This window comes from Manis javanica, chromosome 6 (assembly GCF_040802235.1).
Source record: "Manis javanica isolate MJ-LG chromosome 6, MJ_LKY, whole genome shotgun sequence".
NCBI classification, from domain to species: domain Eukaryota; kingdom Metazoa; phylum Chordata; class Mammalia; order Pholidota; family Manidae; genus Manis; species Manis javanica.
Window position 1 is genome coordinate 115,172,877 of NC_133161.1, and position 18,464 is coordinate 115,191,340.

The window sequence follows — 18,464 nt, forward strand, 5'->3', positions numbered from 1 at the left end:
CTTTCAGTTACTCAAATATGTGTTGAGATAAATGGATGTGGATGAATTAACTTAGCCATGGTTGGTATATATAACTGGGTTAATGCAAATCTATTCTTACTACCCGAGAACACAACTCAAATGATATTCTTTACAGATAATGAGCCAGGCTTTTCTCCCCCTTCCTCAAGGGATAGTCTTTCTTAGAAAGCCTTCGGCAATAGAACCATGACACGACATTTTTGCAGTGCTAAGAACTCTACTTGCGATAAACTATGTGCTATTGGACCATGGATAGGTCCCTTAGTCTTTGGATACCTTCATTTCTCTACCAGCAAAATGAAGCAAGGTGCCTTCTTTTCCCTGCTTGAGAGTAGAAGTTACAGGAAATAAAAAGCCCAATCCTTGCCTTTCCTGTCCTTTTCAAACAAAGAATAGCCACCAACATCTCAGGGTCAGTTTTTAAAAGAAAAATATTAAAAATCTTTAAAAATTTGAGATACCATTGTTAAACTATCAGCATATACAGCCCTTGGTGAAAAGATTTTATGTATAAGAAATATCAAAGACAAATATTTTATGTGTTTCCAAATTATTTTGTTTCCTGTTATGTAGTCAAAGCTTGGTTGATAGAGAATGAGTTGAAACAAAGTATTTTAAATTAGATAATGAACTACTCATAAATTACACTTTATTTAATATTCTGTGCACAAATTTATTATAGGAGAAAATGACATTAAACGCATAATTTTATTATTACATTTATTAACTTACTGTCTTATTTACTCAGAGTCTGTAATCAAGATAAAAGACAAGATTTTTTGAGAATTTGGATTGGCCGAGCAACCAAAGTTGTATGTAGTTCTCAGACTGCACCTACTGGTCCTGGGATGATGCAGCTAATGCACAGGGGTGCAGAGGGGTATTTTAAAATTTAAGGGAAACACAGCAATACTTACCATCTGTTGAAAACTGAGCAAACTATTAGCTTGAAGTAGTTTATAGTTTTAGCACTGGATTGTGCTACAAAATTTCAATCACTTCATACATTTGCAAAGCTGAGTGTTTGAAAGTTGCTCTGATTAAAAGCAGAAACCACAAACAAATCAATGTGGACCCCAAAATAAGGATGGCAATGTCCAATCTCATGCCAAGGTTTGAGTTGATGTGCAGTGCGCAACTTCATTAGTTAATTAGTTAAAATAATTAAGTAATTATAATTATTTAAGAATGAAAAGTTTTTTGCTTTACATTTATATTTTTAAGTGCCACTAAGCTGTTAGGTTATAAGTGCTTTTTAAGTTGTTTGGCTGCAACTATTATATAAATTGAATTGTTACGTATTTCTTTTGATCTATGGTGCTGTTAAAATTACTCAGAAAATCTGAAAAACAAGAGATTTGAAAATTTTCTTCTCTGAGAGAAATACGCAAAGACCTCACTGGTTTGAACAGAGCTATGCCCAGTTTATGTTTGTTTAACCTGGAGGGAAACAGTCATTCACTGGGCTTGGTGTAGAGCACTTGGGATATGGAATGATGGGTCTGCACAGTTACGTGCTGCTCATCTGGAAGTAAGGATTCTTTTACTTACGTAGCCTTAATAACACCCCATATGAATTGGAGAAATGGAACATTTTAATTTTAGTGCATTGTGGTGGTACAGATGCCTGTCCATTTCGTACACTAAAAGAGTAATTAATGCTCATTTTATTACTACAAGGAGAACTGCCAGAAATGAGTAAATGTATGTTTTATTTAAAAGTTTCACATCTTTTGGTGGAGAAATGTTTTATTTTAACACTAGCTTGGTTTTTTAATCTTAAACTAAACTGTTCATTGCTGAGCTCACTCATTTCAATGTCCACATTGAAATATTTTCCAGAAATTATTACAGCATGAGTATACATTTATTTATTAATTTCTTAAACAGAAAATTTTTCTATTAATTATTTTAAGGAATCTAAGTGCATTGTCATTTAATCATTATTAGTAGCACTTACCAGTGTTTACATCTACTGACAAGGGTATAACATTTCATTCTTAATATTTAAGAATTTTAATATTTATATTAAAACTGGATTAAAAATAGACTCATTTTAAAATAATGACTAAATAAAGGATTGCATATTCATGACAAATTGCACATATTTAAGTAAATGTCTGTTAACATTAACAAGGTTATATCAAGACACTGTTATTGATAATTCATACTTATTATTGTTAGCTGTCAAGCTTAATAAGTTGCAGACAGGAAGATATGATTCCTTTTTATAATATAATAAAGCAGACAGAAGAATTAGGTTATGAAAAGACAGGGAGATGGTGAACATCTAACCAAATACAATTGAGTTGAAATTTTTCTTTTTTATCTGCTTAATTCTGTGGACCATGTTCATGGCAGCTTTGTATAAGGAAAAGATCTTAGGCAGCTAAAGAAGGGATTTACAGAGAAACTGCACTCTCAGAAAGGATATGATTGGGAGGAAAAAGAGAAGCCGACCTTATGATGTTCAAAGAGAAATTTTTCTGCCACAAGATATTATCTGGAAAGGAAATTAATAACTCCAGAAATAGAAAAAATATAAAATATTGGGATTGATGGTACCCTGGAGATTTTACCCAACCCTTTTAATTTTGAAGTGAGGGTGGTTTATGTCCCAGAAGAGTTAAGCAACTTGCTTTTGGCCACATGGCTAGTTATTAGCAGAGCAGCTACTAGAAGGTAGAGCTTCTGCACAGATCAATGCTTTTCCATGACATTGTAATCCAGGGAATAATTATGACATATTAATTGTGTATGCAATATTTATTTGTAACATAAACCACTCACATTGTGACTTTAATTCATCAGATTTGTTTTCCTATGTGTTTATAGGAAATTTGAGGACAATTCTAAAAGGCAGGCAGGAAATGTGTTTCAATAGAAATAGCATGGGCTTAGGAGTCAGAACTGGAATTCTGACAAATATTTATCAGCTCCATGACCTTGGGGAAGATATTAAGATCTCGGCAAGAATTTTTGTATTTGTGAAATTTGGAAAACATATCCTGTGTGTGGCATTGTAAAGATTAATGAAGCAACAAGTAAAAAAGACCCTGGTCCACGATAGGTTCTAAACAAATGTTAATTCACCTTTACTTAAATAGATTTTGAAGGCCATGTTTTGGAAATAATTTGGAAAGCAAAAGGTTCGGCTACAAGATGAAAATAAATACTTGGGAAAATGACTACAGGCTTGAGTGTTCCACAACGGAATCACTTATGGACAAAATACTGCTCTTACTAGACACGTACAGAAAATGCTGTGGTCCACAAAAACATGTAGAGAAGGGTACAATAATTTTCCAGTGTAGTTCGCCCTTAGTGCCTGAAAAAGAATCCCAACTTACAGTGTGCAGAGAGCTAATAGGGCTGAAGACCAAGTGAGCGGGAATCGTAGGAGGCATCGGCCTCAGAGGAGGACGGAACCCGCAGCACCTGGTCAAAGGCGCCAAGCCACCTAAGGTCACTTACAGAATGGGGTGCTGTCTGCCAGAGGCACCAAAGGGCACTTATTACTTTCCCTCTTTCTTGCTTTCTTAGATATGGTGGCATCAAAAGAAGCCAGCCCCTCACTCATGACTCATTACTCAGAAGTTTATTTCTGGTACAAATGGACTTTATTGCTGTTCTTTATTTCCTCCTCCTACCCCTTTCTTCTTCTTTTGAGTGACAAGTACCCTATCTTTTCAGCATGATTTATGATGAAATATAACCATACGATGACAGGTTGCATTGTCTTCCATGTGTCCTTTTATATATGAACAAAGTGGATGGTTCTCATTTTGATATTATCCTTTATATTTAGTTTTACTTACAAAATTATGCAATATGAAGCACAGGACCTCCACTCTTATTTGTTCACAGTCTTTCTTTCACTAAGAAAGTTCATTCGTCCTCATTTAAAAAAGGGAGTATGAGTTAGTGGGAGGTGTAGAAAGAATTTATTCAGGGAACATGCATCGATTTCTGCAGGTGAGGAGTATGTGTGCGCTTTCCTAGGTTAGGGATCCAAGACAACTTGTCCTACATAAGAACTGACCCGCTACTTTATTTCTTTAGAGAACTTGCTTTAATGTGCTTTGTGCGGTTTCTGTGAGTTGCTAGATTTATGGAAAGATTGACCAGGGGGTGAGATTTCCTCTGGCGTCTGATATATGGCAAGAGCTCTACTCCAGGGACACTTATGCAGATGTTGCAGGTTTTCTTGCTGGAGACTTCGCTGGATGAAAATGAATTTGGGAAGAGTTTGGAACTCTGAAGTGCAATGCATTTGGGGAGTAAGGACCAATTGTAGTTTTTATCTGAGTTTGACAGGGGCAATTTTTTTTTCAAACTTCTCTGGGAAGGATGAAAATCAAATTAAATAAGGCAGGGTAGGTGAAAGGCATTTATAAATAGCAATGCTATATAGGAATGTAAGGCGAACACAACAGTTGTTCTATGTTTAAAAGGTGAATCTTAAGGTGGAGAATCTGCTTTCTTTCTTTTCTTAAAAATATATTTTAGAGTATCCATTCCTTTTTTAATGAGGTAATATTACTATATAATATTATATTGGTTTCAAGTGTACAACCTAATAATTCAATTTTTATTTACACTACATAGTATCACCACAATGTCTGGTTACCACCTGTCACCATACAATTGACTCCCTTCACCTATTTCACCCCCTACAAACCCCTTCCCCTCTGATAACCATGAGTCTATTTTCTGTATCTATGAGTTTTCTTTGTATAAATACCCAGAAGTGGGACTGCTAGGTGATAGGTAGTTCTAGTTTTAATTTTCTGAAAAGCCTCCATACTGTTTTCCATAATGGTTGTACCAATTTACATTCCACCAACAGTCCACAAGAGTTCCCTTTTCTACACATCCTCTCCAACACTTGTTTCTTGTCTTTTTGATACTAGCCATTCTGACTGGTGTGAAGTGGTGTCTCATTGCAGTTTTGATTTGCATTTCCTTGATGACTAGTGATGTTGAACATCTTTTCATGTATCTTTTGGCATCTTTATGTCTTGTTTGTAAACATGTCTATTTAAATCCTCTGCCCGCTTTTAAATTGGATTTTTTTTTAAACTGTTGACTTGTCTTGAGTTTTTTATATATTGTGGACATTAACCCTTTCTTGGATATATGATATACAAACATTTTCTCCCATTCAGTAGGTTGCCTTTTCAACCCTTTGCTGTGCTGAGGCATTTTAGTTTGATGTAATCCCACTTGTTTGTTTGTTTTTGTTGCCTTTGCCTTTGGAGTCATTTTTAAAAACTCAATGCTAACACCAATGTCAAGTAGCCTATCACATATATTTTCTTCTAGGAGTTTTATGGTTTCAGGTACTACATTTAAGTCTTTAATCCATGTTGAGTTAATTTTTGTGTATGGTCTAATTTCATATTTTGCATGAGCCTGTCCAGTTTTCCCAAGAACGTTTATTGAAGGGACTGTCCTTTCCCCATTTTTGATCCTTTGCTGTAAATTAATTGACCATGAGACTCTTCTTTACAGATGCTTGGTTAGTCTGAAGATAGTCCTCAGGTATTCTCACTGACTTCTCAAACAAGCTAAGTATATTCCTGAATTTTCTTTTTCCAATAGGACACTGTGCTTCGGAATTTATTAAAACACAATATACCCAGCAGGGCTGGATTTGTGGGCATAAGTCTGTGGAAGTTTCTCTCCCTAAAATCAGAGCATAAACTCTTTGTTTTTGGTAGACTACTCTTTCCTAAAGTACTTGGATTCTGTTTATTAGACCTAAAGCTTAAAACAATTTTTTATGAGAATAAGTTATTCTTCCTTTTAAAAATATTAATTCCAGTGTAGCACACAGTACTTTGTATATTGAGGGCTTTTAAACCCTGCTTCTGAACAGAAATACAAATAAAACCTTTGAAAGTAATGCAGATCATCTACTGTGTATATCTAGGTCTCTATTTGTTTCTAGTTTAAAGATCAGTACAAAAATCATGATCAAAGGCAGGGTAATTCATACTGAAAATTGTAAGACCACTTCATCTGGATATAGTCTGTAAAGAGTCTTTGATTCAAATGATTCACACAAAGTAAAAATGTCTCATTGATTCAGACAATTCAGACAAAAATTCTTTCTGGCGATAAACTTCCAGTGTAAACAGGAAGACTAACGGGTCTCATAAATTTTAGAAATAAATGATACTCATTGCTTTGTGCTCATTTTGACTTTGAGACAAGAGCTAAAATGATTAGTAAAAGTTCTGATTTTAAATCCAATGTAAAGGTTATTTACCAATACCATAAGGAACATATGTATTTGTGTGTGCAGAAGTAGTTTATTAAAAGAATGTAAAGGGCATATACTATTTTGTATTCATAACAGACACTCTAAAACTGTGTGGCTTTAAAGAACTTGACAACTACATTATCATTACTAAGAAGAGGACTAAGAACTCCGACTTACGTTGTGATCCATACATCCCAAGACTATTAAACAATTTCTCCAAAGTTGGAATAATGTAATTTTCAAAGGAACCATCCATTGCATTTCAGAAAAAAGATAGTTGAATTTTTTAGCACAATTATGACAAAAAGTGTAATTTGTGTCTAATTTTCGGTAGAAACAAATGTATATACAATTAAGTAAAGAAATGGGGAAATCAACAGTAGGTACATTACATGATCAAAATAATAATTTTAAAAGACAGGCCTGAATTTTCTCTAAGAGGAGAAACTATGCAGGGTGAGAAAGAATGTATGTATTTTTGAAGGGAAGCATGTGAGTAATAAAACAGTACACACTCTTCATATCTTTAACATCTAATTAAACTCTGAGAATAAGGCATGTCTCTGAATTAACTTGAGTGGATTTTCCCCAAAATATAAAAGGAATCTTCAAACAGCGTTTATGTTTGGTCTTCATAAACAAGTAGGAAGTTTTAGAGTTAAAAGCAAATTGGGTTTGGAATACAGGAAAGGGTTTTTGTTTTTTGATTTTAAATAAACATAGTCCATAAACTCATCTGCCTTCACGTTGGAAAGACCAGTCCTTAAAACAAAGCAAAACAAAACAAAACAATCCACAAGGCTTTGGCTTCCCTATAGTTGAGGAGAAGCCAGGGCCCCTGAACTTTTCTTTCGGAGGGAGAGGGACGGTGAGAATTTGATCCTGTGCGTTGCCGTAGGGGGGAGCTGAGCCTGGAACCTCTCTTTTAGGGACACTCTTACTTGTTTGCCCCTTCGTCCCAACCCTTACCCCAATGTCGGAACAAGTCCGAGGCTTTTACAAAGCTAAAGCAAGTTCCGTGGGGCCGCGCGCCGAGAGCGGCTGCTGGTTTGACATGAGGCACGCGTTGCAGGGAAGCAGCTCCACAGCAAACTCGGTCAAGAGCTATGCTGGCGCTGTGGCGCGTCTGTCCTTAGGCTTTGAAAAGCCTCCCTCCCCACTGCCCTTCGCTCTCCGAGCAGCACTTGCAGCCAAGTGCAAACAGGTCGCAGATCTGGCGCAAAGAGCCGGGAGAATGAGGGACGTGGGATCCCTCCTTGGTGTTCCCCCGCCGGGTCCTAGGTGGTGGAGCCTGCAAGGGAACTGCCCTCCACCCCTTCCAGTGGGCTGCAGGTGGCGAGCGGAGCTGTCCAGCACTAGTGCGGCGCAGGCGGGAGCCAGGAGCTCCGCGCGCCCAGCCCGGCAGCCGCTCAGCAGCCGGGCTCTTGTCTGAGCAGACGCTGCCCTCCTTCGCGCCCACAAGGCCCGGCCCCGGCGGAGAACTCTTGTCCCCACGGGCTGCTCCGGCCAGACGGGTGCCCACACTCTGCCCCTTCCGGGCGGACGCGCTCGGCCTTTCCCCTCGGCCTCAGAACTTCCTTAATGAGCTCGGAGGAAGGCAGGGACAGGACAGCGACGGACCCCAGGACCCCACCCCGCGCTCCCAGGCTCCCCCGAGGCGGCCCTACCGGGACGTCTCTGCGCGCGGCCCGCGCCTCTCCCCTCCCAGAGCCAGCCGGGCCCGCCCGCTCCCCGGCTGCCTCTGCTGCGGGCGGCGGCAGGGCGTTTGGGGTCGGGGCTCTTTGGTCCGATGCAAGCTGCGGTGCGCTTCTCCACGGAGGGAACGTGAGAGCGTGGAGGGCGCCCAGAGGACGGCCACGAAGTGTCCTCGTTGCTCCTGAAACGCGGCGACAGGCGAGGCAGAGACTCCCAATGAGTGTGATGGCGACACGTGACGCCGGGGGAGGGAGCGCTTGGGCGGGGGGCGGGTAAGGGAGAAGGAGGGAGGCGGGAGGGGAGGGGCGGGCGCAGCGCGGGGAGGGGGCGAGGCGGGCGCGCAGGCGGCCCCAGCCTCCGCCGCCCCGCGCACTGGCCGCAGCCGCCCGCCGCGCCGCCGCCGGAGCACACTCGGAGCTCCGCGAGTCGGAGTGCGGCGCAGGGCGATGCTCCGGGGTGCGCGCTGAGGCGGCGCCACGCGAGCTGCAGCGGAGGCGGCGGCCCCCAGCCCAGCCCGGCGCCGCGCGGAGCCCGGGCCCCACGGTGCGGCGGCGCCCCGAGTTCCCGCCATGAGCGGCCGGCCCTGGGGGCTCCGCGGCTCCGGGGACCCCCCACCGGCCGAGCGTGGCCGCAGCGCCCCGCGGCCCGCACCAGCCTAACCCCACCGCTGCCCCCGCGGCCCCGCCGCCGCCGCCGCGCCGCCCGCAGCATGTCTCGGAGGAAGATCTCGTCCGAGTCCTTCAGCTCGCTCGGCTCCGACTGCCTGGAGACCAGCCCTGAGGAGGGCGAGTGCCCCCTGTCCCGGCTCTGTTGGGACGGCGGCCGGAGCCCCCCTGCGCCGCCCGCGCCCGCCGCCGCCGCCGCCGCCACGGCCGGGGCCCGCAGGGCGCAGCGCCGGAGGCGGGTCAACCTGGACTCGCTGGGCGAGAGCGTCAGCCGCCTGACGGCGCCCTCGGTGAGCGGGGTCGGAAGGAGGGCCCGCGCTTCGGGGAGAGGACGGGGCTCGGGAAAGTTGGCGCGGGAGAGCCGGGCGTGTGCGCCGAGCCCGACCGCTGGGGGGCGGCCCGGCATCGCCCCGCGGCCCCGCGTTGCGGCGGCTCCGGGCTCTGCCCCGGGGGCTTTAGAGCGGGGAGAGGAGCAGGACTCCACGCTTCCCGGGTCCCTTCATCCGGAGGCCCGTCGGCCCGCTTCCAGCCTTGCACTCTAGGTCGTCGCGGTCGCCCTGACGGCCCCTGGGTGCCCTCGCACCCACCTGTTTTCTTCCCCCAAACTTTCCCAGGCGCTGCGTTCTGCAGTTCCCATTTCCGTGTCTGTCATCCCTGTTCCCCAGCATCCCAGAGGAACCCCTTCCCCTTCCAGGAAACTCTTCCTCTCTTTTTTCCCACACTCTCTTGGGCTTAGGTGACCTTCCTGGACATCTTTGAATTCCACAGGCTATCTGCATTGTGTGTTGCATCCCTTTTCTCAAGAATCTTCAGGAACTGGCTGTCAGATACTTTTTTGAGTTGACTTATGATGAAGAAACCTCTAATATCTTGTTTTCTCTCCACCCTATAGCCTTTTTCCTTATTCAGTAGGAATTTCTTGGCTCAGCCTTCTCTGGGTAAACCTAGTTGTCTGTAAATCTCTGTGGTATTTCTTGCACACGTACCTTATCCTTCATTCTCTTTTCCCTTGATTTCTCAGATCTTTCTCCCTAGTTTTTTTCTTGACTTCCTTATATTAGGCCCTTCATAAATATCTGTTGAGTGAATAAATGCCTTCCTAGCCACCTCTGAACTTGTGCTCTTTCAGGATGTGAGTATCAGAAGATCCAGGTGTACTCCAGATTCCCCCTGGCTCTAGGCATGTTTTTAGAGCACTTCAGCTTTTTTCCTGCTCAGGTATTTCAGCGACTCTTGATATAGAGATGCCAAACCTCTGTTCCAGGCCTTCTCTGACAGAAGGAGCTCTGTCTTGAAGGAATCCACTCCACTGCAGACAGAATCCTAAAGCGATTCAATGTCAAACCTTGATCCACCTTTTATTCCCAGCCTGATTTGGGGTATACGGACTTCAACTCCCTGGCAGCACTTTTACTGACCCATATCTGGGAATTTTACTTCTTAAAAGTTTCCAAAACGATGTGAACATTGATCTTATTCTACTGCTCTCGAGTCTCCTTTTTGAAAGTACCCTTGTAGCTGATGGTGAGAGGGACCTGAGCAAGAGTAGGTGGGATGAGGGACTGGGTACTAGTACCAGGCAGCCCTATAAATATCTTTGTAGCCCTTGAATTAATGGAGAATGACCTATTCTTTTGGCATCGAAACTACTCTTCCGTCATCTTCCTTTTCTTGTGTATTTCCCCTTCATTTTACCTTTCTGCCACTTCTTCCACTGATAACTAGAAACAAAACTCAGAATGGGTTAGCTATTGCTTGCTACTCGTCACTGCAAATATTTCCCAGGAAGCACATTAGGAATTACTTAATGTTGTAAATTGTTGAACTAAGCCTTTACAAAAGGAGTCCATAATCCTGTCCATCTTCTGTGTCAGTACCTAAAGCAACATTTGTGCAGTGTATTAATTCTTCTGTAAAACATGCGTATCTGATGACAATAATTTTACTAAAGATGATGATGAGTTTTCTGGTGGGATTGTTTTTATAACCCTGGAGTTTTCTTTTTGCCTAAGAATCAGAATTTAAAAATTTCTAAAAAGTAGTGGCTGTGCCTCTGGTAATACCAATTTAACCTAAGGCTATTCTCAACAACTTATCTGAGGGTTTAGATAAAATCAACTGGTCTCAAGTATTTACTGCCAGAATGAAAGGGCGGAAATAGCCTCTACCTTTTATCTTTATAAATTAGAGGGACTATGGCTTTTTTTTTCTAAATAAAAGCATGTACCCTGATAATGTTTTTCAGGATAAGAAATTTGAAAATAATTTCAATGGTCAAATATATGCAAAAGCAATATGAACTGTCCGTGCTATAATTCCTTTGTATTTTGAAAATGGTCTTTCTGTTGGAATGCTGAGAGCATGCAGGTGAATATAGTGTAAACATTTTCAATATAGTTCAAACATTTTCAATTATAAGGCATACATAAACAAATTTTTAGTGGCTAACCATAACACCAATAGATTTGGTAATACAAAGAAAATAGATTATATTTCAAAGTAGTGACTTATATCTGTGGTCTCCAGCCCATTTTCTTTTATTTGTCCAGCTGGGACACTGCTTCAAAAGTTCTAGTAGATTCATTCTCCTACAGTGTCAGCATTCTGTGAATGTCTCTGAAAGCACTGTGGAGATGAATTATGTCCTGATGATTCTCTTTGATTAGAGATGAATGACTTTTAAAAAAAATTGATCTCTGAGAATAGCCACTAACAGAGCATTCTTGGATGGGAATTTCTAGTTCTTTTGAGTGTGGTGAGCCTCCTTGCATTCCGCACAATATACTTCAGGAGAAACTATACTTGCTACTGGAGCTTCTGTCTTCTTAGTGGTCTCATCATGGAATGTTGTCTCAATCACTGGAGATTTGTTTTTTATTCAGAAGAATTTGCAAGTAGGAAATGAAAATGAATTTAGTAAATAATAGGGTATTGTGAAGTGATTAATGCTAGTTATTTGATCTGTGGAATATTCAAACTCAGATTTTTGATATTTTAATAGTTATTTTTAGACGCATTAATGTTGGCTATAAGGATTATAATATTTTATACCATTTTGATAAAAAGTGAATTGAATGATGAAATTGAATACATTTTGGTATTCAAGAAACCTGGTCCTCATTCATTGTGACTCGGACAACGAAATACTTGTGTATCTCTGTGCACATTACTTTAACTCTCTAGGATCCTTCTCATTTGTAAGGTATTATCCCTTAGAGTCCCTCCGTTTTCTGTATTTCTATGAAATGAATATTATATTGTCAGGCTAATAAATAAACTGTCATAATGGCATGTGAAAGAAAAACAAGCACATATTATGAGCTGTAAAACTTTGAGGAAAATAGGTTACTTTTTTAAGTAGGGGCATCAAAGTATTATCTAGTTCTACCCCCTTGTTAAAAAAATTTGAGGATCAACTGTATGGTAAGTATTGTGCAAAGCACTGGCAATACAAATGCCAGATAAAACATTCCCAGTCTTTGACCTCATGGAACTCTTTAATTGTAGCTGTATTGAGGGAACAATAAAAGAACTCAAGTTGTTTTAGAAATATCTAGGGGAAGTTTTATTTGACATCCACTTTGGATAGTTTTGTTCACTGTGAATCTCTGAGGTGCAGCCTTAACAATAAAATAATCCTAAAGACCTGGCTGAAGATCCGTAAATTACTAATTAATGTTATTTGTTTTGAAATAACTTACGAACACATATGGAGAAAAAGCTGGGGATTTTACATCAGGGGTGACTTTAGCAACTAATTCATTTCTATTTTATTTTTATAAATGAGGGTTGTTTAGAACCCTATCACCTTGACGTTGTTTTCGGATTTGGACAGACTATCAGCCTGTCAGTGAAAGTATTCTAGGAAACCAATTCGGGCAAAGCTTCTTTAGTTTTCTTGTCAGAGAACTACTTACTGGCTGGTGCAGTGTTGAAGGTGGCTCTGAAGACCTCAGAAGCTGTATGACAAGCAGAATGGCAGGAAGGAAGTAACAAACTAGAAGGATGGCAATACAGGGAGGAGAGATGACACAGGGAATAGCCCAAGAGACTGACAGAGCCTTGAGGAAAGAAAAAAGAAATGAAACCTCGATTCAAGTAACAAAAAAGCAAAAATTGTTTCAATTATTTTGGGAAAGGTAATTTTATTGATAGATGCCTAGGAAAAGGTGAGGGGACATAAGAAAAGGCATAAATTATCTTCTCCTGCTATAAAGTAATATGAACTCTCTGACATGTGTAAACCCTTAAAAAAAAGAATCTTAGAAAGTGCAAGTATGACTAACATGTAAATAATGAAAAATATATAAGATATATTTGTACAGTGAAATATTTGATAAATTCATGTATTTTAGTTGACGTCTTTAAACTTTGGGTCTCAGTTTGGCTAATAAAGACCTGAAAAACAGATTCATGCAAATTAGAAAATTAGACATAATGTATTTTAGTAGTTTAATGTACATTATAGAAATTAGATAATATAGTCTGAAATTAGAATTTAATGGCCATCTATTGATTTCTCAATCTCATTCTTAATCATTGAGAAACAAGATAGAGATGAAAGAGCAGGATTTGGAGTTTGACAGACCTGGGTTTGTCTGTCTCTGCTGAGCTTACTAAGTGTGAGATCCTGGGAAAGCCAACTCCTATCTTCTCAGAGCCTTAGTTTCCTATCTTGTGAAATATGAATAATCATTACCTTGTGAATTTGTTGTGAAAGAGGAGCAATGTTGTTTGTAAAACTCTTTAAACTCAATAAATGATAGTTTCAAGCTGAAATCCATTAATTTCAACCAAATTTAAATGCCTCCAAATATTCTAAAATTCTTTTGTCAATAATTTACTTCCTAGTAATCTTACTGAAAGAGTTAATAGATTACCTAATGTCATATGCCAAAAAAAAAAAAAGAAAGTGTGGTAAGCAGGAGTGTATTTTATTGGCATTCTAGCCAATCCATTAAAAAAATTGAAACTGGAGTTCCTTTCTGGTTCCCTGGCTGTAAGTGTGCAATAGTGTATGTAATCATTGCAGATTCAAAACATTTCTCTCAAACTGCTGAATGCTATATGGCAATATGAAAACTACTTTTACAAATTCTGTCAAAATACAAGGGCATATATATTTGGTAGAATGTAGGGATTTCAGAGCAAATTACTTTTAAATTAGAAAAAAAATTAAGTGAAAGAGAAGCTGCTTATTTCATTTGCCTGAGAATTTCCAGTGTTCCCAATTTACTGCATTTAAGCTAATTTATATGTGTGTGCAAAGAGATGTGAGAGGCAACAGTTAACCAGCTAATGGCATCTGTGTTTCATGTACAGCACTCTATTCTTGGTTGGCTACCAGCTCAATTGTTAGGTGTTCATTTTAAAGATAGATTTTGACAGTGAGAAATGACATCAGTGATTATTTGTTTGTAGATAGAGGTGTTAAATGATTATATATTCCTTTTTGTTATTTAGTTTATCTACCTAGTAGGACTCTGAGATGTGTAGGAAGAGTGCTTGAGAGCTTTGTCCTCTCTGTATCATCATTACTCTTTTCATTCACCTTTGTTTTGTCTTGTTGCCTCTATCATGGAGCTGAAGGTAAAAATCTTAATATACATATTTTATTGTAATAGTTAAATAAATATCTCTCTCTATGTATACATGTAAAATACATTCCTGTATATAGCTAAATATATGAATTCATCTATATGAAATATATATAATATATATTAAATAACACATATAAATATATAGGAAATATATATATATATATTTCTCCATGAGCTAGCAAGAACATATAGTTACCCCTTTTGGAATTTCACACACGTCTAGGAAGAAAAAAAATGGCATAAGCAGGAAGAATATTTACGAGGGCTATATGGCAACTAGGTTTTCTTTGTAGGCCATTGTTTGATGCCTGAACTAGTGACTTAGCTCAAAATTCAAAGTTACTCTGTTTAAATTTTGACTCTAACCTCAATGCTATAATGTTTATCTTGTGTTTAACACAGTACCTGGTACATAATGGATGTTCAATAAAGTGTTCAGAATAAATGAATGAATGTTCTTGTTTGATTGTTCAATTACATTATTTCTTGTGTTTGATTTTTTTTTTGTTATATTTGGTTCTATCAAACAAAATATCTAGATTTTGTACCCAGCCTGTGAGAGATAACTTCAGGTATGCAAACCTGTTTGAATTTTACTTACACCTGCCATTTAAAGCAAAACTTGAGAATGAAGTTGTGTTCAAAGACAGAAATAGTATCCTCCTCTTAGAACTCGTTGAGTGGGCCATTTATATTCTAAGAAGTTGGGTAAATATAATGACCCTTCTCCAGTTGCCAGTGTAAGTCTGCTTATGTTTTCTGTACAGTTCTCACTCAAATGAGAGAGAAATTTTTTTCAGTAAGTGGGCTGCTATTGCCAAAACTACACTGCTAGGAGATGGAGTGACATAACTCTGCTCCTTAAATATCACATTGGAACAGGATCTGAAGATCTAGAATTACGTGTTGTACACTCAGAGCACCTTATAAAATTGAAAATTCCAGCCTGGAGTGATTTAAGGAATAGGAGATCTGGAAATAACTCCTAAGGCTGGAGATTTGTTGGGGCTGTTGTGGGGAGTTGAGAAAGAGGGAACATTCTCATAAAAAACAGTTAGCAGTCACTTCCTATATAGACTTAATTTGAGGCTTGTTAAACAAGTTCATTTAAGCTAGTGGTTATCAAACTTAAGTAAACAAAAGAAATACCTGAAGAACGTTTTTAGAATGCAGATTCCTGGGCCTCCTTCTCAGAGGGTCTGTTTTGAAAGCTCGAGGGAGGAGCCTGGGCTCTGTATTTTAAACAAAACTCCAAAGTTCTCTCTAAAGGTGGCCAAATACGACAACTTCAGGATCATGCATCTAGGCTCAGTGAGCTCTCCAGATGGAATTTTTTGGAAAGAATGATCCTTGAACTGGCTCCTTTGGAATGATGAATAGATCCTTGGTAATTGCTGCTCTACTGGGAAGGAATAAAGGTGGTGACTTGAATTGCAGCCACATTCTATAGTTGTATCCTTATTTTTTAGACAAAATAATCTAGGTTGTGTGTGAGAAGTTGTGATAGATAAAAGGCATTTGAAATTTCATCATTTGTAGTTTTAATTATTTGTGGACTCTTCCCATTTTTCCTGAAGATGCCTTGTTACTTCCCCTCTTCATGTTCAGTAGGCCACATGTCATTGCTATAAATGTAATGAAACAGCTACTCAAAAATGTTTGAGATGGTAGAGGAGAAGGGATCTGAAGGATGGTGAGTGTCAATCTGATGATACCAAGAATGTCTGTGTTTTTCAGAATGAGATTGATATGACACTTCTCAAATGCTCCATCTACTGGTCCATTTTGGAGCAATGACTTGTTCACATTCCAATGAAAATTTTTTTAAAAGATGAAGGGAGAAAGAAGCAGATCTGGATGCCAGAAATTTTTTTCCTAGAAAGGAAGCAATAGGAGGCTCAGAGAGCAGATATGTAGAACCACCCCTTAAGCCCTACCAAAATATGACAAATATAGCAATAGTTGCTAATCTCTGTATCTTTAGCCCATTAGTCTTTCTCTTATGTGGTGGCTAAGTTAGGTAAGGGTCTAGTTGAACTCTGCAGATTAACGGTGAGCCAACACTCGAAGGAATTTGCATTTGCAGAGAACTCTAGAACCAATCTATGGTGAAGGAAGCCTATCTGTGTGGAAGTCCTGATGCCTTAATTGCAAGTCCTGGAAGTCCCCTTGCCTCCTTTTCCATTCACTGTGCTCTGTTGTGTGTGAGTCTGCTGTGCCCAGTGGAGGAAATAAAAATGTTCTAAGCCAAGCTGCCATTCTTTGTTGCTTTATGCCTGTGCTTTATGCAGGAACCCTCCAACTTGAAATTGTGAGAGAGTGGTTTTTCTGATTAGTTTTGTGCACACAAATAAAGACAGACAGACAGACACACGCACATTTCATTTTCTGCCACTGTTATTTTTTTCCTCCTATGGAATACCAAGTTATAGCTCCCATCTCTGTAATAGGACTTATTGTATTATAATGTGATTTTGGTCTATTCTGCCTTCTTAAGACAGAGATCTATGTATGTGAATGCCTAGCAGAAAGTCTGATTTGTAAAGGCACTCAATAAATGTTTGTCAGGTAAATGAATAAATTACTGAATAAATCCTTGTGTATTTGGGGTAATGCTTTGTAGTACCTTGTATTGCTTCTTAGGTTACAGTAGTTTCATGCTGCCATATTTTAGTTGATTATTGTAATTGTTCTCTTTGTGACTGTTTTTTAGACACAAATAAGAGTAAATATAGCTATAGCTTTTTTTGTGTTTAGAATGCTTTAGGTTTTCAGAACCCTCCCATATTGGAGCTTCACAATAATCTGTAGATTTTATGCCAATTATCTCTAGCTTTGGTTAATATGATTATCTTAAAATGCCTATAGACATAGTAACTAATTAGTGGAGCATCTGTGCTCCACTTATAAGTGTTTGTATAGTATTTCTTAAAGACATGTGTGTCTCTATAGGGTATAGAGACAATATCTCTACTATGCTATTTTGTTCATTATTATTTCAATGTATAAGAAATCTTGTGCTATCAAACATTTTTTTAAGTAAAAATCTCTACAAATCAGCACATCCATATATCTATCCTATAGTAATCATTATAGACATAATTTGTAGCCAGAACTGAGAGTATGAGCATGACTTAGAAGTGGTAAAGGTATTCATTATATATTAAATGATGTCAGATTGAGTTTGAGGTGTCTGGGGGTAACCATTGGAGTGGAGGGTTATGTCTTGGGAAATAGAGTGAATGTCAAAGGGGGCAGACTGTGCTATTCAAAGGTACTTCTAGCCAGCCTATATTGGACACAATATTGGATACAATGGAATAGTGAAAGAATAAGACCCAGATATATATTAAGTAAGCTTAACATCAGTCTAGATCTAATGTTAAGCTTACTTAATATATATCTGGGTCTTACTCTTTTACTATTCCATTCATTCTCTTAGAATAGCTGATTGGTCACCAGACTACCCTCCTCCCCAAAAAACCCCCAAGGAATTAAGAACTGGTAGCTAGTCAGTCTTTGAGAAGCTCAGTTCTAGCTGCTTGATTACTATTTACATTATGTTTTCAAAGTTGGAACTAATCCTTGAAAAATATAAGGATATTTGGTTATGTTATTCAATGCAATGTTTATGGGCCCTAGATGTTAACACAATAAGGTTTCCTTGGCTTAGACTTTATACATTGGGTTTTTACTAACATTTTTTTTTAACTTTTATAGTTCTGTGTATAATTTGGTTGGGATGTTTGTCTTGTTTTTCTTGAAAAATACCTGTTAGTGTATTTGTGTGTTGGGTAGGTAGAGGTGGGGCAGGGGGCAGAGGCTACAACTCCATAAATGCTGCATTCTGATTTTTGTTTCAATTTGACTTAGGGGAGATAATGTTTCTGTCTCTGTTTCCTCTCTCTGAAATCTTTTATACAATAATACTAATTTCTCACTCAGGAGTAAATATGTAATAAAGTGTGAATAATGAAGACCTTTGCTTAACTATTTTTAATTACTTCATTGTGCTTCTACAGTGATTTCTTGAGAACCAAGGCATTGGCTCAGATTCCTTTACTCTTTACATTCTAGGAAAAAAGAGGTTTTGGAGTGAGACACTATTCCGGAAGTTACCTTGTGAATTCTTGGATAAATCTCTCTCTGGGGCTCAGGTTCTTATCCATAAAATGAAGGTCGTGAGTGGCTGGTTAGCTGAGTTGATTAGAGCAT

The 18,464-nt window shown here is 39.4% G+C and overlaps 1 protein-coding gene across 2 annotated transcripts in view; it reads left to right on the forward strand.

Annotated features, from left to right (window-relative positions):
- Nucleotides 1–8,307: 8,307 nt before the first annotated feature.
- Nucleotides 8,308–18,464, forward strand: part of GUCY1A2 (guanylate cyclase 1 soluble subunit alpha 2) — a 311,376-nt gene continuing 301,219 nt past the window's right edge. For both annotated transcript variants that reach the window (XM_037012667.2, XM_073239331.1), the window contains exon 1: nucleotides 8,308–8,939. In XM_037012667.2, the coding sequence (XP_036868562.2) occupies nucleotides 8,694–8,939 (246 nt within the window). In that variant the 5' untranslated portion in view covers nucleotides 8,308–8,693. The remainder of the gene's footprint in view (nucleotides 8,940–18,464) is intronic.